Raw genomic sequence first — 24,933 nt, 5'->3', positions numbered from 1 at the left:
TATTGTTTTAGCCTAACAAAGCGCTCGATTCATGCTCTGCTGCAGGGTTTCCCAAACTTGGGTCGCCAGCTGCTTTTTTCGGACTACAATTCCCATCATCCCTGGCCACTGGGTCCTCCTAGCTAGGGATGATGGGAATTGTAGTCCAAAATCAGCTGGAGACCCACGTGTGGGGAACCCTGCCCTACCGACTGAGCTGACCCAGCCCATGATCGTCTACTACGCTCTGGGCTGGAAGCGCCTCGCGAGGGGTTTCCAGGCAGGAGTCTGCTTTATCCCACCTTCCCCTTGAGAAAGGAGAAAACAACCGCGCGGTCTTCTCAGCCTGGAAAGCCTGGTTTCCCTGGAGGAAGCAACCCGATCGCGAAAACGACAGGGAGAGAGGATCTGGTCCCGGCATGGAGGGGCAGCGCGTCATCCCCCTGGCTCAGTACCCCGGGGTCACCCGGGAGCGCTTTCTGCAGGACATCTACCCTCTGGTAGGGGGAAAAAACCGCACTTTCCCTGGTTCTCTGGTTCCCAGCGTTGTAACGATAATAACCTTTATATTTTTGTAGAACTCTTAAAAAAACAAAAACAAAACCGTCGGACTGATTGCCATGCTGCTGCTTCGCCTTCTGTAAAACAGCAACGCCACATGATGTCCTCTCCAAATGCATGTGTTTGAAAGGTCATGCATTTAAGCCCTGGGTAGGTAAGGTAAAGGGACCCCTGACCATTAGGTCCAGTCGTGACCGACTCTGGGGTTGCGGCGCTCATCTCGCTTTATTGGCTGAGGGAGCCGGTGTACAGCTTCCCGGCCATGTGGCCAGCATGACTAAGCCGCTTCTGGCGAACCAGAACAGCGCACAGAAAGGTCGTTTACCTTCCCTCCGGAGAGATACCTATTTATCTGCTTGCACTGTGTGCTTTCGAACTGCTAGGTTGTAGCCAGGCCCAAACAGGTCTACAAATTCATGTATGTGGGTGACAGAGTCCAGGAAGGTCCTCCTGTTAGGCTGCAATAGGTTGTAATGGATTGCTTTCAAGTCACCCACCAACCGCCCTGCCCTGCCCTGTATTTTACCAGAACATCACAACGTCAACATGACGCTCATATTGACTTTCAGCATTTTTAAGTTGAAACTCAACTTAACAAAGATGTAAAGTTTGAAAGCATGTATGTATTTGCATTGATTAGTAACATTATGCGAGTACAGTGGTGCCTCGCAAGACGAAGTTAATTCGTTCTACGAGTTGCTTCGTCTTGCGGAGTGCGGATTCCCCGGGTATTAACGGCTTTAAGAAAAAGGAAGCAAACCCGCAAGACGTTTTCGTCTTGCAAAGCAAGCCCATAGGGAAATTCGTCTTGCGAAGCAACTCAAGAAACGAAAAACCCTTTCGTCTTGCGCGTTTTTCGTCTAGCGAGGCATTCGTCTTGCGGGGCACCACTGTATATTCTTAGATGTCATAACTGTCTGTACTGTTGAGAATGGTTGCAAAAATGTTCTGCAATGATATATTTTTTTAATTCTTAGAGAAAGCCAGTAGTTCTGAAAGGTATCGATTTGGGCCCTTGCATGACCAAGTGGACCGTGGATTACCTCAGTCAAGCATCAGGAAATAAAGAAGTAAAGGTTCATGTTTCTGCAGTGCCACAGATGGACTTCCTCAGTAAGAACTTTCTGTATAGGTATTCCGTTTCAATACTTTCTCTGCTTTTGGAGGAATGCTCCAGACTTTTAGAGACTCGGTACTTCTGCTTGAAACTTTTTATACGGGATCTGTGCTTTAACTTTGCAAATGACATTCTGAATTATCTTGTGCTGCTTTTGAAGCTGTAAGAGATTTTTTTCCTTCCAAGAACGGCTGACCTGATGTTCTGTGGTGGGTGATATCTGGTTTTCAACGTGATATATTACCAGTTAAACATTGTGACATACTGATATACAGTGGTACCTCAGGTTACATACGCTTCAGGTTACATATGCTTCAGGTTACAGACTCCACTAACCCAGAAATAGTGCTTCTGGTTAAGAACTTTGCTTCAGGATAAGAACAGAAATTGTGCTCCGGCGGCGCAGCAGCAGCAGGAGGCCCCATTAGCTAAAGTGGTGCTTCAGGTTAAGAACAGTTTCAGGTTAAGAACAGACCTCTGGGATGAATTAAGTACTTAACCCGAGGTACCACTGTATCACAATGTTGGATTGTAAGGTTGGAGCTGTGTAGAGGCATTGGCTGGCTTCATGTCCCCCCCCCCATTTGATTTTGGCATCACACACACACACCATGATTCGCAATATATTGCCGGGTCAAAAATTATAAAACCAATATCATATGGACTTGAAACCGGTTTTGGATGATACATTGCCCAGCCCTAACACACCATGATTCGTGATATATTGCTAGGTCAAAAACCATGAAACCAATATCAAGATATGGATGATATATTGATATATCGCCCCGTGCTATCTGTGACCTCTTCTGCTCCTCAGTTTAATTTTCAGGCCTTCACATCTTATGGGACACCAAGGCAAAAGCAGTTCCCTGCCTATGTGGCTTTGTGATACATTCAAATATTGTGCAGATCGGACCACTTTGCTGATGACTTGTGCTTTCTTCTGTACACTCACCCTGCTGTTTTCCTACTGTCATGACATCACAATTGGGTTTTGTGGCTTTTTCAAACCAGGACTGGGAAATATATATACCAGGAGTGTGGAACTTCTGGACTGTAGGCCTAATTAGGCCTTGCTTCATCTATGACATGATCTGTGGAGGACGTAAAGTAGTGGCTGGGCCAGAAAGCCCTTTGCAAGGAACTTTGAAGGAACTGTCCGCTGTTTGTAGGGGTGAAGGGGGACCCCCCCCAACCAGGCCTCAAAGCCTCAAGCACTTTTCAAATTGCACTTTTCAAATTATTTTCTCTAAGGCTAAAAAAGTTTTTAGCTAAGCATCTTTCTTTGTAGCAAAAAGGTAGCTGAAGAACAATGCCTTTTCGCTTCTCAGGCTAGCTGACCTTGTCAATAGCACATCCAGCTTGTTGCAAACTTTCTTCCGGGAACAGAGCCAGGGAACAAGAGAGAAACATTTCTATGCAAACCTGTGAAGTGGGAGAGGAAAAAAAGGGGTTTGGAAAAAGGATAAAACCTGCTTGTAAAAATGTTTTCCGCACGGCCTGTTTTGTGAATTCATCACACAGGTGCCTCAGCCCCCCCCCCCCAATGGCAGAATAAACACTCTTTCTCTGTATTTAACCCCTTGGTGTCGTTTTGACTCTTTTCTTCCCTCCCCGGGTGCAACGCTTTCCTACCCATGGTTAAAGGGCCTAGAAAGGCTACAGGATGAAGTTTGGATTTAAGGTGCTGGGGGAAAACATTTCTGAATCCCAACCATGTTCTTAGCAGACAGAAATGCTCTCTTTTCAGGAGATTTCATTTAAGTGCCAAGCAGCTGATTAACCGCTGAACTTTGACAGGTGTCAATCACCTGCCATCTTTATGACATCAGGTAATTGACTAGTGGTCCCACCCACCTGTCAGAAGAGAGCCACCCACCTGTTAGAAGGCTCTCTTGCCTGTTTCCCCATAACTTCACTTTTCGCAGTGAGGGAACCGCCAGAAGGCCTTTGGAGCTGGACCTCAGTGTCAGGGCTGAATGACATGGGTGGAGATGCTCCTTCAGGTATACTGGACCGAGGCCGTTTAGGGCTTTAAAGGTCAGCACCAACACTTTGAATGCTATACAGTGGTACCTCAGGTTAAGTACTTAATTCGTTCCGGAGGTCCAGACTTAACCTGAAACTGATCTTAACCTGAAGCACCACTTTAGCTAATGGGGCCTCCTGCTGCCGCCGCGCCGCCAGAGCACAATTTCTGTTCTCATCCTGAAGCAAAGTTCTTAACCGGAAGCACTATTTCTGGGTTAGCGGAGTCTGTAACCTGAAGCGTATGTAACCCGAGGTACCACTGTATATACCTGTGTCATGTCTTGTTGGTAGTAGGCCAATAAAGAATCAAGACTTGGAGTTCTAAAATGGGTGATCCTACTAGCATTGTTGAAAGGAAGGGGTTCCAGATTGTGCTGAGAATCTATGTTCCTGTGTGTGAGAGAGAGGGAGGCAGAGAGAGAGAGTGTGAGCTGGGTATGTGGTGAAGAAGCAGTAAAGTGGGTGCTAGAGAACCTGGGGAAAATAAGCAAGGGGGTTTATAGGCTAAGGGCCAGGGGTAGCCAGTGTCTTGCCCTCCAGATGATTCTTTGCCCCACATTTTTTTTATTGGTTTTCACAGTTTTACAAACAAACACACACACACACACACACACACACAAGACAAACAAACATAAAGCATAACCTTATTGAAAATTACACTTATTAACTTTGTTAAGTGACTTCCTTGCTTCCCCTTGGTTGAATTTCATTGCATGTCCTTTTAACAGTTTTCCAAATCACAATTCTTATGAATTTAACTTAAACATAAACATCCTTAAATCTTCACATTATGGAATTAAACATATTAATTCATCACTTAACATAAATAAAATCCTAAACCAATTAAGTATCTGCAAGCTGTTTTCAGTTATATTAACTTAACATATTTAACTAAATAATCATTAAATTTAATCCACTCTTCCTGGTTGTGGACTCTTCCGGTTAGGTCGGCTAGCTCCGAAAAACCCATCATCTTCATCTGCCATTCTTCTATCGTTGGTAATTCTTGGGTTGCCCTCCAGTTGATTTTGGACTATGATTCTCATCAACCTCAGCCAGCATGGCCAGTGGTCAACTGTAGTTCAGCAACAACTGGAAGGTGACATACAAAAGACCTAATATGTTGGGATTCAACTACCCAATTCCATTAGCAGAAGGCAGCACAAGGAATCCTACTAGCGTGTCCAAAGTCCGTTTCGGGGGGCCTAATCTGGCGCCGGTTGGTTTAATCCGGCCCCTTCAAATCCCAAAACTTCAATCCTTAAAAAAGCTTGGTTGGCCCTTTGGTCGGCCCTCACGGCCCTTCACGTCATCAAATCTGGCCCTCTTTGAAAAAAGTTTGGACAGTGACTAGCGCAATGGGATTCTCGCCCCCACTGGAGATTCAGGAGACCCCCCAGAGATTCAGGAAAACCCCCAGGAGAATATACCCTTTATATATGCAGTGTAATTGACAGAAGTATGTCTGGTTATATGACAATTACAGTATGTATTTTAACAGGTTTCTGATAAGTTTCCATGACTGGAAGTTTAAAATTGATTTGATCTAGCACCAATTAACTGAAAAAATGCAGTTTTGTTAAAATGAAAAATGAAAAAACAACTTTTTTGGCATTGGGTTTGGGAGCTGTTCTGCTACCCGGAGTGTTTTTTTCTTGAATTGTTGGAACTGCTTTTCAAAGCCTAATTGCTGTATCCCCACCTCACAACCCTTGATGGACAGACCTTTTTGTTCCGCTGTGGCTCTGAATAATCGTTCCTTCTTCCCCAGTGAACCAAGCAGGGTAATATCACCACCAAGAGCCAGTTTATCCAGTTGTCCATTATCATTTGCCTGTGAAATTCCTGTCTTAGACAGCTCCTATTCTCGTGACCCATTTAAACACCAAAGGGGGACATTGTTGCTCTTACTTAAACTTCAGGCTGCTCCGTGTAAAAGAAAACGAGAGCCTTGGTTTTTGAATATAATGCCCCAGCATAATTGAAAATCACAAATTTGGTGTGTCGGGGCTACTTGTAATTATTTCCATTGTAAACAGTGGGGCTCATAGCACAATCCTAAAGGAATGCACTTAGAGTTAAGTCCAATGACATGTTTCCTTGCCAGTATTAACATGACACAACATAATTGAAACATTAAAACATTAAAACCACCAATGCTGTGCAAAGCTAAAAACATAAATCAACGAACAGTATAAATATAAGCCAGTTAAGCAATTTGCAGGGGGTTCCACACACCCCTGCCCACCCCGTTTAGCCTTGTGGGTTTTAAAAAGTGAAGCAATCTATTTGGAGTTGTTATTGCAATGGTGCCCCATATCTGGCAAAAGTCCTATTCCATGTGAAACGCCTGGAGAGTTTTAATTTAAATATATTTTTATTTCAGAACGTTACCTTTCGATGTATTCATAAGGAGAGCTGCTGAAGCCAAACATACAGATTACTTTATTTCAGAGGTAAGACTGTGAGATTGTAATTACACTGAGATAGGGGTTTTTGGGGGGAGGTGTAGATTGAAATTCAAAATATTAATCCCGCGAAATGCCTTAAAATGTGAGATAATAACTGTATTTCACTGTAAATTCTACTGGGTGTGGGTGGTTCTTACTCTCAAGTAACTGTGGGCAGGGTTGCATTATATCAGTACAATCTTAGGACTGTCTACTCAAAAGTAAGTACTCCCAGGTATGTGTTTGTGTGTGCAGGATTGCAGTGCCTTACTTCGGCCCAATCTTTGATGCATTTATAGCCAGTGCACATAGACTATGGTGGGATCCAGCATTAAAAACCACCATCACCTGGGGGTCCTTTTCAACTCTACATTTCTATGATATTCACCCCGGTGACTTATACTTTATATTTGCAGCGTGATTGACTGCATTGTGGCTGATTATATGACAATAGGCAGAAGAGTTCTTTTTAATAGCACTTGTTCTATGCTGGATTCGAAGCTGTTTCACATACAGTTTCTGAAGCACTTCGACCCCTTTAGCTGAGTAGCTACTTTAAACATTTCTCCTTTTATTTCAAAATGTTTTAGTATTTGCCATGTGACGTGAGTAGGGACACGGGTGGTGCTGTGGGTTAAACCATAGAGCCTAGGACTTGCCGATCAGAAGGTCGGCGGTTCGAATCCCCGCGACGGGGTGAGCTCCCATTGCTCGGTCCCTGCTCCTGCCAACCTAGCAGGTCGAAAGCACGTCAGAGTGCAAGTAGATAAATAGGCACTGCTCCGGTGGGAAGGTAAACGGTGTTTCCGTGCACTGCTCTGGTTCGCCAGAAGTGGCTTAGTCATGCTGGCCACATGACCCGGAAGCTGTACGCCAGCTCCCTCGGCCAATAAAGCGAGATGAGCGCCACAACCCCAGAGTCGGTCACGACTGGACCTAATGGTCAGGGGTCCCTTTACCTTTACCTTTAATAATAACTCCCACTGTATTAAGCATGGGGCTCATTCTCTCTTTGGCATGACAGTTTTTGAGTGGACAAAGACCTAAAACCGGCTTCCACAACATTCGCCCGCCAGATGTTTTTGGCCTACAACTCCCGTGATCCCTAGCTACCAGGACCAGTGGTCAGGGATGATGGGAATTGTAGTCTCAAAACATCTGGAGGGCCGAGGTTGAGGAAGCTTGACCTAAAATCTTTAAGCTGATTAGCTAAATGATACATGTTTTGCTGAGACAAGACAGTGGTTCCTCTTGGCTAAAGATCACCAGACTTTAATATTGTAATAATTTATTCAGTTAGCTGCTAATAATTAGGTGAGTGGCAAATTGCAACTCTGTTTTACACATCTACAGCCCACTTTTTTCAAAAATGAGATTTTTTGCAATAGGGAAAGTGACTGGAAAATGCCCTGCAAAGTATGAGGTGAACAGTTGCTTTGATGCAAACAAATCAGAATGAATGCTAATTAAATAGCTACTGTTGGATGGGCTTTAAATGAGTCAATAATTGTCCAAGATATCAGGACCTTGCTTACATTGATTTGCATTATTTCTAAATAATGTTCCATTTCTTCAGCAAACAACAGGAAAAAAACCCCATCAACTTAGCAAATTAGACTGGATCCATCAAGCCATTTGTTGTTGTTGTTTAGTCGTTTAGTCGTGTCCGACTCTTCGTGACCCCGTGGACCAGAGCACGCCAGGCACTCCTGTCTTCCACTGCCTCCCGCAGTTTGGTCAAACTCATGCTGGTAGCTTCGAGAACACTGTCCAACCATCTTGTCATCTGTCGTCCCCTTCTCCTTGTGCCCTCCATCTTTCCCAACATCAGGGTCTTTTCCAGGGAGTCTTCTCTTCTCATGAGGTGGCCAAAGTACTGGAGCCTCAGCTTCAGGATCTGTCCTTCCAGTGAGCACTCAGGGCTGATTTCCTTCAGAATGGATCGGTTTGATCTTCTTGCAGTCCATGGGACTCTCAAGAGTCTCATCCAGCACCATAATTCAAAAGCATCAATTCTTCGGCGATCAGCCTTCTTTATGGTCCAGCTCTCACTTCCATACATCACTAGTGGGAAAACCATAGCTTTACCTATACGGACCTTTGTCGGCAAGGTGATGTCTCTGCTTTTTAAGATGCTGTCTAGGTTTGCCATTGCTTTTCTCCCAAGAAGCAGGCGTCTTTTAATTTCGTGACCCACAGCAAAATGTTGATGTGTGTTCATTGAAATGACTTCTGTCTTTCTTAAGGATGAAAAATATTATTTGCGATCCCTAGGAGAAGACCCAAGGAAGGTGAGTAATGGTGTCTCTTCTTAAGGAGTGTTCATTGCTTTCCTATAAAACACTTCATTGGAATATGTCTTGTCTTAGAAAAAGAAAAGAGGGGAAAAGAGGGCAGTTTGGATCTGATGGGGGTGGGTGGGAGAATTGAGTGAACCCTTTTCACTCATTTAGAGGACATGTAGGCACAAAATGCCGGACCATTCCCTGTCACAGTCCTCCCTGATTCACAGTCCTGGATTTACGTATAGGCTTAACATGCTATAGCTTAGGGCCCCACTCTCTTGGGGGCCCCCAACAAAATTTAAAGGGAAAAAAACCTGGATGTACATTTCCAAAATATAAGTTAAAAAAGAAATAAAATAAAACTGACATACAGCAACAGTGTTTTGTGTTGTGTAGGCACCTCTTGGTTATGTGCAAATGGCTTTAGATAGTGATTAGGTTCATAAATTACCATTAAGCATATATTCAACACAAAAAACAGTGACAATTTGTTGTTGACAAAGGACTGCTGGACTTACAAAGGGCCCCATTATCTTCAGTAGCTTAGGGCCTCATCAAACCTAAATCTGGCCCTGCTGATTCATACGGTTTTGGAGATTGATCTGAAAGTGTACAGGTAGTGTTTGCAAAAGACGCTACTGGTTCTGAAGAATGTGTAATGTTTCCTAAGCAAACTTCAACCATGTTATTCCAGCCAGATGTTCCTAATCTACTCGTACCTCTCCTGCCCCCTTGCAAAAAAGAAACCCCTGTTTCTGCAGGGTTTGGAACTGAATGTGGTGTTTGGGACCTTTTCTTTCTTTTTTTTAAGATGCAAAATGTACACACAATTACCGCATTCGTACACATCCTATTGTGCCTTATTTATCCAAACGTAGACCACGAACAACCCTGGTTATTGTGGCTCAGGGACCCAATTTATCCTTGTCAAACAAAAAGGCCTTTTTTTTGGCAGCTCGTACTAGTTCATCTAGGGGCAGGGTTAAACCACAGAGCCTAGGACTTGCCGATCAGGAGGTTGGCGGTTCGAATCCCCGCAACGGGGCGAGCTCCCGTTGCTCGGTCCCTGCTCCTGCCAACCTAGCAGTTTGAAAGCATGTTAAGGTGCAAGTAGATAAGTAGGTACTGCTCCAGCGGGAAGGTAAACAGCGTTTCCGTGCACTGCTCTGGTTTGCCAGAAGCGGCTTAGTCATGCTGGCCACATGACCCAGAAGCTGTACATTGGCTCCCTCTGCCAATAAAGTGAGATGAGCGCCGCAACCCCAGAGTTGGTCACGACTGGACCTAATGGTCAGGGGTCCCTTTAACCTTTTTACCAGTTCGTCTACTAAGTCAAAATATTCAGTCGAGTTTCCAATGGCCCCTCATGTTTATGTGGGAAGAAATACGGATGGATCTGCTCCTTAATTATTCTCAGCACCTGCTGAGGAATGAGATCATGCCTGTATGTAGTGTCCCAATGATTTCCACCCTTTCCCCTTGGATCGGACACTTCATAGAAAACCTTAAATATGACCCCTCCCTTTATTCTTTGTTTTTGTTTCAGGAGATTGCAGATCTCAGAAAGCAGTTTCCTCTGCTGGCAGATGATATTCAGATCCCGGAGTACTTTGAAAAAGAGCAGTTTTTCTCCACTGTCTTCCGCATAAGCTCAGCAGGAATGCAACTTTGGACACATTATGATGTAGGTAACATGCCTCTAAGCATCTTTTAACAAAGAACTATGACAAGCTCATCTTACGCTTTATTGGCAGTGTAACTGAAACGGTTCTTAACCTGAAGCACCACTAGTGGAGTCTGTAACCTGAAGTGTATGTAACCCGAGGTACCACTGTATTGTGATAACTGAAATTCTTTTCTGGATGCATGCCAAGTAACACTTGTCATTTTCACATTTTTAGGTAATGGATAACTTCTTAATTCAGGTGACCGGAAAGAAGAAGGTTGTACTGTACAGTCCTCGTGATGCACCATATTTGTATTTATCAGGTATGTTACACGCCACAGGAACTCACTTTCACTTGTGCAGTGGGACTCCCCCTCCCTGCCTCCTCCTCCCCCCCAGTCCCACCTGCGACACCTCCCCCCAGAAACTACTCCAATGGAGACCCTCCAGAGTAGATTTGGGGGGCACACAAGCGAAAGGAGAAATCCAGTTGCATAAGTGGAAGTCTGCTTTCCTAACAATGGATTCTGCCCATGGGGTTTTATCTAGCTAGGCCAGAGCAGATCCACTGAAGTCAATGAGCTTAAATTAGTCATGTCCATTGATTTCAGTGGGTCTGCTCTGACTTCGCTGGATACAACCCATTTTCTTCACTCTTGGGTAGCTTAGTACTCACATGACCGGCTGGATCAAACCAAAGGCCTATCCTGCCCCACGGTGACCCACCAGATGCCTCTGGCGAGCCCACGTGAAGCAGGGCATGACAACAGCAACATTTCCCCGCTGTTGCCCTCCGGCAACTGTTATTTGCTGTCAAACTGCCTCTGGACGTGAAGTTTCCATTTAGCCATAACAATTGATGGTCATTGGGCCCTGGGATAGCCCAGCTGGTACAGCATGAGACTCTTAATCTCAGGGTTATTCCATACTAAGTAATGCTTTATTCCACTTTTTTTACAGACCAGATGTTAAGCGAACTGCCCTGTAATTTTCAGGATGCTTTTTTTTAAAAAATAGCATTGCCTAGGATTGTGAGCACATTGCTTTCTAAACAACTCCACATCTCCTGGGTCAGCACTTAGTCACTTCCAAGCTATAAAAAAGGGGGGGGGAACACCCCCAAACCCCAACCAGACAAATCCAGTCCTTTTCTCCACTGAGATAGCTAGACAGGCAACTTATGAACCAGGTGCAAATTGGTAGAGATCATTTGACAGTTACTCTGATTGGCAGTTTGCATTCTAGATGAGACTGAGTAGAAGATTCTGTTCAGAATGATACATACATTCAAGCAATCTTTACGGAAATCACTCGAGTGGAGGAACATAACAGGCTTGTGGCAAAATCCTGTTGTGCTATGTTTACTTTTGTAGCCTTATGAGGCTTTGCCCTCGGGTGGGAAAAATATTGCGCCCGGGAAAGGGAAAATGGGAGTCAACAGACACTCAAGGAATAGTTTCAGAGAGAAAGCTTTATTTCTACCATCCATGAACTGGTAGAAGGAGCAAGTGTGATAACTCACAAAAGGCATGCACAAGTTCACAGTCGTGTGCACAGAGTATATATCCATTCCAGTTCCCTCCCCTTTTCTCCTCCCTCAGGAGTCCTGCCCATGAGTTCCTCTGAGCATGAACAGAAAGCTCCCCTGTCTTGGGACTCTTTTGGACTCTTGGCACCCTTCCCAGGAAAGGGGGAATGAGAGAAGCCTTGTGTTCAGCATGTTCAGATGTGTTGCAACTGGAATGAGATAAGATTCAGTTCTCAGGCCTTGCCTTGCCTATTCATTAGCTTTTTGAAGCCTTCTTGTACTGATAAAAAGTAACGGTTTGCCTATGCACATCATCTTGTGAGAATAAGCAGAGGAAAGCTTTAGCTGTGGATTTTTAGAAGACAAAAGGAATTTTGGACAGTTTTGAGGCCTGGGGTGATTTCACAGACAGGATTTGGGTATCCTGTCCCTTCACTTTCAGTGAAACAGGTTCTAGTATTTTTAGGATTGAGGGTAAGTATGTCAGCCGTTCTGATGAATGTTTCCTTTAAAAGTACACCGTGGCTGAATTGGATTCACTTATATTTGATAGCTGCAAATGTCAGCTAGAGTAATAGAAATAGGGTACTATTGACAGCCTTCAGCACACAGGAGTGTATACACACACATGCATTTTTTCCTCTCTGCCTTTTCCCACATTGGGATACCTGCATAGTATGTTTGCATCCCTGAGAGTAATCGAATAGCAAAACAGTCATGTCCATTGTTGGTTCACATCTTCATTAGGTACCAAATCCGAGGTGCTAGATGTGGACGAGCCAGATTTGAAAAAATACCCTCTCTTTGTCAAGGCCAGACGTTATGAATGCCAGCTAAATGCAGGAGATGTCTTGTTTATTCCAGGTAAGTGGGCACAGAAATCTCGTTTTGTTTTCCTCCATTACTTCTTGGATTGCTGTTTAAGGGGCTAAAGGTGTACAATGTATGTAACAATCCAAAAAACTTACGGTGGTATGATTAATCAGCTTAAATCGCATGGTGCAGCCGTGTGTGTGTCTCTGTGGATTTTTCCAAGAGGATGCATCTTTTAAAAACTGCACCCAAATGAATGCTACATCACACCTACAAAAATTATGTATTGGGTATGCTTTGCATGTGGATACATTTTCAATATAGCTTGTTTCAAAACTGACCTGGCATAATTATATTAGCATAATAATAGCATTTCAGAGTACTGACAGCGTTGCAGACGCTGAGGACACTAGGCAGTTGTAGCTATCTGCTCTCCTCAAGAGGGTTTAAGTGTTTAAATAGCACACGAGCGGACTAAAATCTAATCAATGTACTTGCATCAGAATACATGACATGCAGTTAAAGACAGCATTAATGCTCAGGTGAGGAAATAGTTGCATTCACAAGTCTTTGTTTTGTAATAAGTGTGATTAATCTAGCCTACCTGGGAAAATGGCAGAGTGGACTGTTACAAACTTAGCACTTCAGTTTTCTTAGAAAACGTGAATGCAATGTTGACTGAATTATATAACATTTCTGGAAATGAGGATTGGTGTATAAAGCAGAAAATCACATTTCCCCCCCTTAACACTTACTGCCATTTTTTTCAGTTAACCATGGTGCTGCATTTTAGCAACCCGAGTCCTCTGCTATACAGGTTTTTCAAGTTCTCTTCCTTTAAACAGTAAAAAGTAAGTCCCTGAAGACTTACAAAAGGCTATGTCTGAATACTATCAAGATAAGGACTCATTTCTATGAACTGATCTTTGAGGTTTGAGGTTAAAATACTGTCTTCTTCAAAATGTGTCATTGGGAGTCTTTATTTCAATTTATGCTTAAATCAGGCCCTCTGCAAATTATGAGCCACTAAATCAAACCTAGCTGTCTGCCCATGGCAAAGCAGATCACTAGCAAATAAATAAACCTCCCATTTTTGCTGCCAGGCTTGGGCTGTAGAAACAGGGGTGTCAAGCACTTGGCAGGTCCAGATTGCATGGAAGGCATGCTATATTATATGCCGCTTGGCGAGGGCATTACATAGCCCTGCTCCTAGGTATTGCATTAGTCACACAGGATATTAGGGCTGAGATTATTGTCAAACTGTGGTCTTAGCTGTAGAAAATCATAAGCTCCACCTAACTGTGCATATAATTAATATTTACACAAAATTCTGAAGGCTGAATACTGAAAATATAGCAGCCTCTGCCAAGCTGAAACATTCTTAAAGTACAATTACTGTTTGCTAGCCATAAAAATTGGTGTTTTATTTTTTTAAAACAAAACTAGAGCATTTGGAACAGCATTCTCTTTAACTGTTCACAGCAATATCTTACAGATTCTAGTTACTGCATTGTCTGTAAGGCATTTTCATTCAAAGTTTTTCTCTCTCTCCTTATAGCTTTGTGGTTCCATAATGTGACTTCTGAGGAGTTTGGCGTGGGAGTCAATGTTTTCTGGAAACACCTTCCTTCTAATTGCTATGATAAGACAGACACCTATGGAAACAAAGACCTTGCGGCAGCCTCAAGGGCAGTACAGATTTTAGACAGGGCACTGAAAACCCTAGAAGAGCTACCAGAGGAATACAGAGACTTTTACGGCCGGAGAATGGTTTTACGGATTCAAGAAAAAACCTACAGTACTAACTATGAATAGTTTTTTTACAAACATCTCATGAGCTGGCCTACAGACATTGCACATAGATACTTTGCCATGGGTTCTTCCATTGTTCACTTTATGTGTGTGTTTGTTGGAACTTTGCCCCAAGTTTATATAAAAGTAAAGCTGGAGTACTGGTCCATTAATGAATAGACACATAATTTGTCACCAAAAGAATTTATTTAAAACTTGTTTTAAATAGTTAGATTACACAATACAAAGAGATGTGGGTGGTGCTTGTTTCCTCTAACATTTCTTCTAAAAACTGCTCTGAATTTTGTGGTAGCTTCAAGCAACTATTTGCACACAGAGCTCTCTGGACCAGGTGATTTTAAATATATAAAGAATAAAAAACAGTAAAGTATCCGCCCCACCGAACTGAAATACAAACTTTATGCAAGCAAAGCCTACACAATTCACTTGGCAGAATCCATGAGGGGGTATTGAACAGAGTTTAATGGCTGCTTTTCTACATGAAGATGAAACTGAGTCAAGCATATAAAGTATTGCAAAATAACAACTGATGCTGGGGGTTACAAATTAGCAGGTTGTGCCTTATCAAATATCTGGCTCCAGTAGATACCACTCTTATAATCCACTGAGCACCCCCTCAGTGCTTTATTAAACCTGTTTTATTTCTTCCAAGATCTTATTCCCGTTTGAGGAGACTATCCTAACATTATTATCCTCATGACAAAACACATTTCTGCTCATTAACTTCCATTCCCACTTTCTAGAAATGTCTTTGCATTTTTATTTCAAAATATGAAATTTTAGCTTGCAAATCACAAGGTTTGATCCAGTGAACTGCGCAAGGAAGACAACAGATGCTGGAACTGACCTTAAAATGCAGGTGCAAACATTCATATGGTGCCATAATAGGGAGCTTCTATAGCCATGCTCATATTTGTGCAAGTGATTCTATAACCAGAACACTTTTGAGTTTAGCTCTACTCTTCAGCTTCTGTTTGAAAAGTGGTCTACCATAAGCATTTTTGGGCTGTCTACCACAAAATCTTAAATTAAAACTCATTCAATATGGTGTAACACTTGCGTTTTAAAAATAGATGCAGGTGTAAGCATTCAGTCTAAATTTATGAAGCTGAAAGTACCGTATTTTTTGCTCTATAGGACACACCGGACCATAGGAGGGGGAGAACAGGTCGGGGAACAGCGCAAAGGCTGCTTTCCCCCACCGGGAGCCTCAAAGATCCCTGAAGCCTTTGGAGCGCAGCGGGACCTCGGGTTCCTTTCGCTGACCCAGGGTTCCTCGGGTTCCTTTCGCTGACCCAAAGCCTTTGGAGCGCAGCGCGAGTTCCTGCTGCACTCCAAAGGCTTGAGGCTTCGGGGACAGCCCTTGTAGCCTCCGCAGGGCAGCGGGGTGAAGGCACCCCGCCGCCCTGCAGAGGTTTTGCGCAGCCATCCCCAAGCTAGAAGAGCGAGATGGAGCGCTCCACAGCGCTCCGTCTCCCTGTTCTGGCTTTGGGCTTAGCCGCACAGCCTGCATTCGCTCTATAGGACGCACACACATTTCACCTTAATTTTTGGAGGGGAAAAATGCATCTTATGGAGCGAAAAATACAGTATATTCCACATTTCAATGGCAAAGTACCGTATTTTTCGCTCTATAGGACACACTTCCCCCCTCCAAAAATGAAGGGGAAATGTGTGTGTGTCCTATGGAGCGAATGCAGGCTTTCGCTGAAGCCTGCAGAGCGAGAGGGGTCGGTGTGCACCAACCCCTCTTGCTCTCCAGGCAGCTATCCGCAAGCCTTCAGAGCTTGGCGGGAAGTCCCGCTGGGCTCCGAAGGCTTGTGGATAGCAGCCTGAAGCCCGAAGCCTGGGGAGCACAGCGCTGCGCACCCCGGGCTTGGGGCAGATATCCGCAAACCTTCGGATCCCGGCGGGAGTTCCCGCCAGGCTCCCAAGGCTTGCAGATAGCAGCCTGCAGCCTGAAGCTGTTCTAGCTTCGGGATGGCTGCGCAAAGCCTCCGCTTGAAAGACTGTCCCCGAAGCCAAAACAGGGAGACGGGGCGCTGCGCAGCCCTCCGTCTTGCTGTTCCAGCTTGGGGATGGCTGCACAAAGCCTTCACCCTGCTGCCCTGCGGAGGCTTGAAAGGCTGTCCCCAAAGCCTCAAGCCTTTGGAGTGCAGCTGCGCTCCAAAGGCTTCAGGGATCTTTGAGGCTGGCGGTGGGGGAAAGCAGCGCTTCCCCCCACTGCCAGGCCCACAAGCTTGGGGAGCAGCGGCAAGGCTGCACGCAGCCTTTGCGCTGTTCCCTGACCTGCTCTTGAACGCACCTTGTTTTAGAGGGGCAGAACAAGAAAAACATTTTTTTCCCCTGTTCTCCCCCCTCCTATGGTCTGGTGCGTCCTATAGAGCGAAAAATACAGCACTTTAAATTTGGCTGGTTGTTTCTTAAAGCCAAACTTAATTAGTCCACCTTGCCTTGGTAATTGATTAAGTCTCCTGTATAGACATACTTGGTATATGAGAAGGTAACATTCACATTTCTAGACCAAAACCTACAGTGTTTGAAGGGGACTGGCTAGTTTAAAGCAAGCAGCTTTAAACTAGTGCATTCTTTTTTTTGCTGCTATTTGCTCAACCTACTGCCATCAAATGGGAGTTCTTAAAAGAGAGCAACTAGTCAAGAGCTGTGGATTTATCTGATGAAGCATGGAACACTAATGAAAGCACTACTATTAGAGAAACAACGGTCTGTGCAGGAGGTGGGGGGAACCTCTTGGAACACTGGAGAAATTATTCAGTGAGCTCCTTTTGTCAACAGCAGCAATTTAGAGAAAACAGCATTCTATCACATGAATGGGTAACAATACTCTTAATGACTGTAAAACAGGCAAGCATTATAGTCACTGAATGAAATCCAATGCTTCCACTATGATTATGTAACAGCTTCTGACACAGGAGAGGCATCTGCTAGCGTAAGACATGGAGAAGCAATTTTCTCCCTCTTCCCTCTGTAATCCCCCACATTGTGTTCTATGATGTTCTGGAGGATCCCCCAACTCTCTGGAACTGATTGAGGGACGCAGTGGGATGTAAGAGGGAAAAAAGAAGAATATCACCCTTTATATTAGTCGACACCTCCACTGGATTAAAAGACATCCCATTAAGTGGAGCAGCAGCACAGGATTCTACTCCTTTGCTTTTTGCCCAAGGGGATGATGTTTCAAGGTCAGAACATGATTTAATATATTCTTCCTTAAACACTAGAAATCTTTCATCTTGGTTATAGAAATCTAAGGATGCATTTATTCAATGTTCGTTTGTGTGACAACTCTGAACGGTCTCATTCCGACATGGCAGCCTTTTTAAAAACACTGTAAAATAGATGTCCAACAATCAGAACAGCTTAAGTACTGACTGGAACAACTAGCAACCACTTTTTCACTCTTCAAATTATTCTCAGTTTTAATTAAGAATGGTGACTCGATATGAACATTCTTAATTAAAACTGAAAATAATTTGAAGAGTAAAAAAGTGGTTGCCAGTTGCTAAACTGGTAAGAGAATCATTTCAAAATACATCAACACTTAATGTTTGGAAAAGGAATTGCTTATTCATAAAAGCAGCTTTCAAAGGCCAACAGCAGTTTCCTGTATGCCACATTGGAAAAAAAATTATTGGCACAGAAAACCAACTTAACATGTCCATACTATGGAAGTTAGTCTTATTCCACTATTCTGGTCAACATCAGCTTTCAAATTGATAATAGAACTGTCACTGCTAAAATCTGCATATTTTGGTCACAACACAAATGGTTAAGCCACCCCAAGAGGAATGGCTTTCAATTATTTTGTAAAGTGAGCTCCACAAATGGAAGTGCAAAAACTTTGCTTACTTCTCATAAGTAAATCAAAAGTGCTGCAGAAACATATGATTGGAATGTGCTAACTGCAAAACTTGCTCCTAACATTCAGTAATGCAAACTGGTATCCTGGCTACACAAAAAACCCTCATTATCTGTATTATTGCCATTTGGTAACAGGAACTTGTAAGAGATAGTCTATGGATGCTGCAGTCACTTTAACGATAGCTCTCCGTAAATTCTTAACCATGTGGATGAATCACCTTAACATCCACATGGTTAAGAAGCGACTGCAGCATCCATAGACTATCTCTTACAAGTTCCTCTATTACCAAATGGCAATCATACAGGTTCTTACAGATTGATAATGTTACTCTTAGAATAATATTAGTTGCACGAGTCTTTGGAAAAATTCCTAGTATAATCTGAATTTTTCCAAAGACTGGTGCAACTAATATTATTCTAAGATGTACCATAACCTGTAACCATCAATCTGTAAGAACCTGTGGTTTGATTTTTAGCAAAATGCATTTGCCACAATTGCCTAACAGTCTCACAATATAAAAGTTCAAAAATGCATTAAGTTAAATCAAGCTTTCGTATTAATAGGGAATGTTGAAACAGCAGCAAGATAATACATTCTTGGTCACTTAACAAAAATAGATGTTTAATACTCTTAAGTCTTAAAAAAGGTTATTCACTAGTAGATGTTCAGCAATGGTTAGAAGTTGCACAGCACCTCTAAGGCAACAGTATAGTCATTATGCACCTTATTTCCCATGCAAAGTGTCATTTATACTTAGTTGTAATGAATATTTAGCCCCTTGGCACCATTACCAACTTACTGCATTGCTTGTGCTATGGCTATGCCAAGGGGCTAAATACCAATGTTAGCAACATAATCTATGTTATCTCATACTTCTTTAGTTCTAGAATTGAGTGTTGAGTATTTTAAACGCGACTAATCATTCAAAAATACTCAACACTCATAAATGTATGCCATCCAAGACATTTTAGTATGCAAATTATTGAGCCCGGATCTGAATATTCTGCTCACAAAAATCCACACTTGTAAAGCAAACATTAGTTCCAACTGATGTTTAGAAAATTAGTCAGATGAACTGGTGTGGCTTTTCCTCAGGAATCTTATCGTTTCAACCAGAACAAAATAATTTCTTTAAGCCAGAAATTTGTTGTTGCTCCTCAATTGCAAAAGCAAGACAAGACTGGCTTCACTGAAGGTCTTAAAAAGTAAGTATTAGCGCACACAGCATTAAGCCTTTCCAGGACTTAGGAGAAAACACATTCTCAAACTGTCAAGTCAAAGTTTAAAATGTATTTTTGCAATTAACATAGTATTTTGATATATTCACTGTGTCAAAATACTTCATGAACTCTGAAGTGGTTATCTAAGGAAGGTGCTTCATCAGCAAAATGAAGCTGGCTATTTACATTTACACCAAGCTCCTCCAGAATTTGCACGAATCTCTTATGCTCTTTTCCAATCCATGCCCTCATTGTATCAAATACCTGATATGGTGTAACATGTGCATTAACTGAAATCCCAGTCTCTGAAAAATCTTTCAGCACATCAGGGTAGGTCACCCAAGTATTGCTTCCTCCAGAATGGCCACCATCAAGCCAGTAAATTGCTCTTATGTTTTTTATGAAGGCATTTGTGTCCTTTCCCTTTTTAGCTTCCTTTAGTTCATGAAGTAATTGATTCAAGACAACACAACCTTTACTGAACCCTATTAAAGTGAATGACGCTTCACCAATCACAGAAGGCTCAATGAGGTTCATGGCAGAGCTGTTGAAATATTCACAATCTCTTCCCCTTTCCGTTGTGGGGCATCCATTAGTAGTAGCAACAGTAGGTGATTGACAAGCAATGGTCTTTGCATCCTTGCTGAAATTATACAGGCTTTTCTGAGACAGAAGAACATTTTGAGCAAGTTTAAACGCATTAACTAGTAATGCATGAAGATGTTTGAAGGCTCCAAAATCAGTGCTGTGTTCAGGTGCACCAAACATATTGCTTGCCACAAAATTGTCATAGCAGCTGAATTTGTGCAAATGCATACGGGAACATTTTATAACCCAAATGTAACTCTGAGGGAAACGGCGACCCAGAAGAGAAGCAACGTTTTCTAAGCACCATTGTTCCCACTGGAAATTTTCTGGATGGCAAACCATAATTTCATGATAGTTCTGAAATAAAACAACATATAAAGAGCCTTACTATTTGGAACACAACATGAACAATTAATCACTTAAATTATAATTGTACAAGTAGGTTGCTGGGAAAGGTTATTCTTGGCAGCTAACAAAATTTTAATAAGGCATGCACTTGAAAATGAAATTAGAAAACAGCACAAAGTGGAGTATGTGAATTTCAACTGAAACAGAATTAAAATGTTTGGAATAATTAGGAAAGAGACTGAAAACAAATCAAGTATCATTATGCCATTATATAATTTAAAGTTGTGAACACCTTTAGAATACTTTGTAGCTCTGACTGCCTCATCTCAATAGACATATTAAAGTGATTGAACATTGGAACACCTTCCCTGCAAGCAAACACGTACAGTTTCTCAAGTAAGAAAGGCATTTTCTCTGCCTCCTCCCAACCTGTCACCCACCCCCTGCCCCAGCAAGCAAGGCACTCTCAATTTTCATCCAACGATGATGAAGAATCCTTGCAAACTTCTGCATTGTCACTACTGGTATACAGTGCTTTTAAAACATGTCAAAATCTTCCTACTTTTAGTTAAGTATTTTTATTTATCTACTTAATTCAGGGGGGCCTGCTGCCCCCCCCCCCCCGCTATGCCCATGGTGAAGGGCACCAAGGGAAGAAAGTTCCAAGTGCCAGTTTTCCTTCTACACTGGGCACCATCAACCATCTCCTTGGTGCTTACACCTGTGCATTTCTATTACTATTCTGTGTGCGATCCCTTGCATAATACAAATACAAGCAGTCTGCACTCGCAAATGGAACTATGCAGGAGAGATGCACATCTTAACACCGGGAGCAGAAACGCCCGAGAGTCCCTGGCCGAAAGGATTTAACCTTCACAGGTGCTCCATCAGATGCTGGAAAAACCAGCATCATCAGGAAGAAATATTAAGTTCTGGCGAGCGGAATGAAAAAAATTAGGGCCTAAACAGAGGCTATGGCTTCTTCCAGAAGATCACCTCTGCTTGGGTATCCAACAGGAAGAGGGTCGTCTCCCCTCAGTCTGCAGCTTCGGAATCCCTCAGGAAAATAACACGCCACACGCTCTTTCGGTACAGCATGAAGCTCTTAACCCGAGGGTCGCAGGTTCGAGTCCCACATTGGGCAAAAGGATTCCTGCATTGCGGTGGGGGGGGGTTGTGTTTCCCAACCTTGTGCCTCCAGCTGTTTTTGAACTATAACTCCCATCATCCCCGACTAGCAAGACCAGTGGCAAGGGATGATGGGAATTGTAGTCCAAAAACATCTGGAGGCACAAGGTTGGGAAACCCTGGTCTAGATGACCCTCGGGACCCCCTTTCCAAACCCTAACTAGCCACGTCTACTCAAGATGCAAGCTCCGTTTCTCCCAGGCTCCCTTCTTCCTACACCGCCGCCGGGTACCTTCCTCCCCTCAGCCGCCTTACCTGCACGTCGCCGGGAAAATAGACGACGTGATGCTGAGGCGGCTCCGGCAAAGGGCCGGCAAAGGGCGGCGGCAGCAGCAGCAGCACGTCGTTGGCTCGGAAGGGCTCGGCGCCCGGCACCTCAGGGAGCCGCAGCCACGGCGGGTTCAGCCGAGGCGACGACGAGGAGGAGGAGGAGGAGGCTCCGCCGCCGCCGCTACTACTACTACTACGGCCGCCGCCGCCGCTTCCTCCGGCGCTCCCGCCGCCCGAGGGCCCCGACAAGCAGCTGGCCGGAGCTCCTCGCAGGCTCATAGTCCGCGCGAGGCAGAGGAATGCGGAGCCGACGAGTCCCCTCAGGACGGAGGCGGCAGGTGGGCAGCGCCTGCTCATGGAGGCTCCGCGGCGCAGGCCCCGCCTTCCTCCCTCGACGCGCGCTCGCGCACTGACAGACCTGCCAACGGCTCCCGCAGACAACAAACAAACAGGCCAGCCAATCAACCGCCCACGCCTCCGGGGCGGAGCCACGCCGACCGCGCAGGCGCCCGAGAGGGAGCGAAAGGAGCTTTCCTGCGAGGGGAGGGGCGGCGAAAGAGTCGCCCTATCGTGTGGTGGGAAGCTTCGGTTCCTCTCCGCTGATTGGGTGTGGGTGGCAGGGAGGGAAGCTCAAAGTCGGGGGGGGGGGAGCGGCTGCGCGCGCAGTTAGTTCTGTAACGGGTTTTTTTCTTTCAAAAAGAGAGAGAGAGGACTTTATGCAAATAAGTACGACGATTTATTTATTTTCCCATTTTTAAAAAAAATTGTTTTCCAAATTTATAACAAACAAATAAAAAGAAAACATCAAAAAACAAACAAATAAACATTTATCCTAACTGTAATAATTCCACTTTTGTTAAAATTGTTAGGTGACTTCCTCCAGTCCCCCTGGCTGAGTTTCCATATAAATCATTGTAGCAGTTTTCCAAAACTATTTTCACAGAAAATTTACTTGGTCAATTAACATCTTTCTTTTCATTATTATTTTTTTGCCATAGTCTTCTACAACATCACTTATTTAAGTCCTAGGCTATCTGATACTCACAAGTAATTCTATTTATTTTTTTGAAATTGTTTATTGGTTTTCACAATATTATAAACAAACAAACAAACAAACACACAAGACAAACAAACATAAATCATAGCCTTATTGAAAATTACACTTATTAACTTTGTTAAGTGACTTCCCTGCTTCCCCTTGGTTGAATTTCATTGCATATCCTTTTAATGGTTTCCCAAGTCACAATTCTTATAAAATTTAACTTAAACATTAACATCCTTAAAGCTTCACTTTATGAAATTAAACATATTAGTTCATCATTTAACATAAATAAAATCCTAAGCCAATTAAGTATCTGCAAGCTGTTTTCAGTTAGTTTAACTTAACATATTTAACTAAATAATCATTAAATTTAATCCACTCTTCCTGATACTCCTCCTCCTTCTGGTCGTGGACTCTTCTGGTTAGGTCGGCTAGCTCCCAAAAGTCTTCATCTGCCATTTTTCTATCGTTGGTAATTCTTGGGTTTTCCACTTTTTAGCTAACAAAATAAGAGCAGCAGTTGTGGCATACAAAAATAATTTAACATCTTTCTTGGGCAAGCAAGTAATTCTATTTAGGTTATCTTAACATATTTAGATAAATAGTATTTAAATTTCTTCCATTCCTCTTGGTACTCCTCCTCCTTCTGGTTGCGGACTCTTCCGGTCAGGTCGGCTAGCTCCCAAAAGTCCATCATCTTCATCTGCCATTCCTCCACTGTTGGTACTTCTTGTAATTTCCAATTTTTGGCCAAGATTTTTTGATTTTTTAAAAACGGGCTCCTTTTTAAGCTGCTCCTTCACTATCTAAGGATGGGGTCACCTTGGGATGGGGCCATATCCCAGGGCACTTACCTCAGGGTGCACTGTTTTATACTAATTCACACCTGGAGTACTGTGTCCAGTTCTGGGCACCACAGTTCAAGAAGGACACTGACAAACTGGAACGTGTCCAGAGGAGGGCAACCAAAATGGTCAAAGGCCTGGAAACGATGCCTTATGAGGAACGGCTAAGGGAGCTGGGCATGTTTAGCCTGGAGAAGAGGAGGTTAAGGGGTGATATGATAGCCATGTTCAAATATATAAAAGGATGCCACATAGAGGAGGGAGAAAGGTTGTTTTCTGCTGCTCCAGAGAAGCGGACATGGAGCAATGGTTCCAAACTACAAGAAAGAAGATTCCACCTAAACATTAGGAAGAACTTCCTGACAGTAAGAGCTGTTCGACAGTGGAATTTGCTGCCAAGGAGTGTGGTGGAGTCTCCTTCTTTGGAGGTCTTTAAGCAGAGGCTTAACAACCATATGTCAGGAGTGCTCTGATGGTGTTTCCTGCTTGGCAGGGGGTTGGACTCGATGGCCCTTGTGGTCTCTTCCAACTCTATGATTCTATGATTCTATGAATATTATTCTAAATGATTTGTGTGCTAAAACATTTTCTTTTGCATTTGAGAAAGAGAACCAAAGGTTGTTGCCCAGGCAACAACACCCTGTTTGTGCGGGTGTCATTGTGCAATGGTCATTGCGGTCACACTTAAGCCTGTTCCAACACCTTCCGGAGCTGAAAGTGGTACGCATGTCGGTCGCATGTCAATTGGATGCACGCAAAATGTCTGCCACCTGAATAACTTATTCTTTCATCCCCCCCCCACATCTGTTTTTGAAAACCAAAGTTAGCAAGTTGGTGGATGTAGAGGTGCAAGTCATTAGCCTTGCCTAGGGTGCAAAATGGAGGGACGCGGGTGGCGCTGTGGGTTAAAGCACAGAGCCTAGGACTTGCTGATCAGAAGGTTGGCGGTTCAAATCCCCGCGATGGGTTGAGCTCCCATTGTTCGGTCCCTGCTCCTGCCAACCTAGCAGTTTGAAAGCACGTCAAAGTGCAAGTAGATAAATAGGTACCGCTCCAGTGGGAAGGTAAACGGCGTTTCCGTGTGCTGCTCTGGTTCGCCAGAAGGGCTTAGTCATGCTGGCCACATGACCTGGAAGCTGTCTGCAGACAAACGCCGACTCCCTCGGCCAATAAAGCGAGATGAGCGCCACAACCCCAGAGTCTGCCACGACTGGACCTAATGGTCAGGGGTCCCTTTACCTTTACCTTTAGGGTGCAAAATAACTTGGCACCAGCATTTCCCATACCTCTGTCTGGCCCTTGAGACA

The 24,933-nt window shown here is 43.7% G+C and overlaps 2 protein-coding genes across 5 annotated transcripts; one reads left to right on the top strand and one right to left on the bottom strand.

Annotated features, from left to right (window-relative positions):
• The first annotated feature begins 36 nt into the window (after positions 1 to 36).
• Positions 37 to 15,039, top strand: TYW5 (tRNA-yW synthesizing protein 5). Of its 4 annotated transcripts, none has more exons than XM_081849368.1 (8): positions 37 to 479; positions 1,518 to 1,672; positions 6,075 to 6,144; positions 8,385 to 8,429; positions 9,970 to 10,107; positions 10,325 to 10,412; positions 12,365 to 12,553; positions 12,801 to 13,859. In XM_081849368.1, the coding sequence occupies exons 1-7, from the start codon at positions 399 to 401 to the stop codon at positions 12,547 to 12,549; spliced, it is 762 nt and encodes a 253-aa protein (XP_081705494.1). In that variant the 5' UTR covers positions 37 to 398; the 3' UTR covers positions 12,550 to 12,553; positions 12,801 to 13,859. The 4 variants fall into 4 exon arrangements, with proteins under 4 accessions (XP_081705494.1, XP_081705492.1, XP_081705491.1 ...); XM_081849365.1 differs by lacking the exon at positions 12,801 to 13,859 and adding an exon at positions 13,989 to 15,039 and having other exon boundaries at positions 50 to 479; positions 12,365 to 12,481; XM_081849367.1 differs by lacking the exons at positions 37 to 479; positions 12,801 to 13,859 and adding exons at positions 502 to 690; positions 13,989 to 15,039 and having other exon boundaries at positions 12,365 to 12,481.
• Positions 15,040 to 18,663: 3,624 nt separating this feature from the next.
• On the bottom strand, positions 18,664 to 22,196 carry LOC309332934 (mitochondrial protein C2orf69). Its single transcript, XM_081846304.1, has 2 exons — positions 21,725 to 22,196; positions 18,664 to 20,290 (listed from the first exon to the last, which is right to left on the bottom strand). The coding sequence occupies exons 1-2, from the start codon at positions 22,094 to 22,096 to the stop codon at positions 19,457 to 19,459; spliced, it is 1,206 nt and encodes a 401-aa protein (XP_081702430.1). The 5' UTR covers positions 22,097 to 22,196; the 3' UTR covers positions 18,664 to 19,456.
• Positions 22,197 to 24,933: the final 2,737 nt, after the last annotated feature.

This window comes from Podarcis erhardii (genome assembly GCF_964252035.2).
Source record: "Podarcis erhardii genome assembly, chromosome: 1".
Lineage (NCBI taxonomy): Eukaryota > Metazoa > Chordata > Lepidosauria > Squamata > Lacertidae > Podarcis > Podarcis erhardii.
The sequence above is the reverse complement of the archived record's forward strand: the minus strand, read 5'-3'. Positions and strand labels throughout refer to the sequence as shown.

Bases quoted from the DNA above. Each gene is read 5' to 3' on its own strand.
- LOC309332934 (XM_081846304.1), bottom strand. From the start codon at position 22,096: ATGAGCAGGCGCTGCCCACCTGCCGCCTCCGTCCTGAGGGGACTCGTC. The intron at 20,291-21,724 runs GTAAGGCGGCTG...GTTTTATTTCAG, and splicing joins ATTTTCCCGGCGACGTGCAG to AACTATCATGAAATTATGGT.
- TYW5 (XM_081849365.1), top strand. From the start codon at position 399: ATGGAGGGGCAGCGCGTCATCCCCCTGGCTCAGTACCCCGGGGTCACC. The intron at 6,145-8,384 runs GTAAGACTGTGA...GTCTTTCTTAAG, and splicing joins CAGATTACTTTATTTCAGAG to GATGAAAAATATTATTTGCG. The intron at 10,413-12,364 runs GTATGTTACACG...CATCTTCATTAG, and splicing joins ACCATATTTGTATTTATCAG to GTACCAAATCCGAGGTGCTA.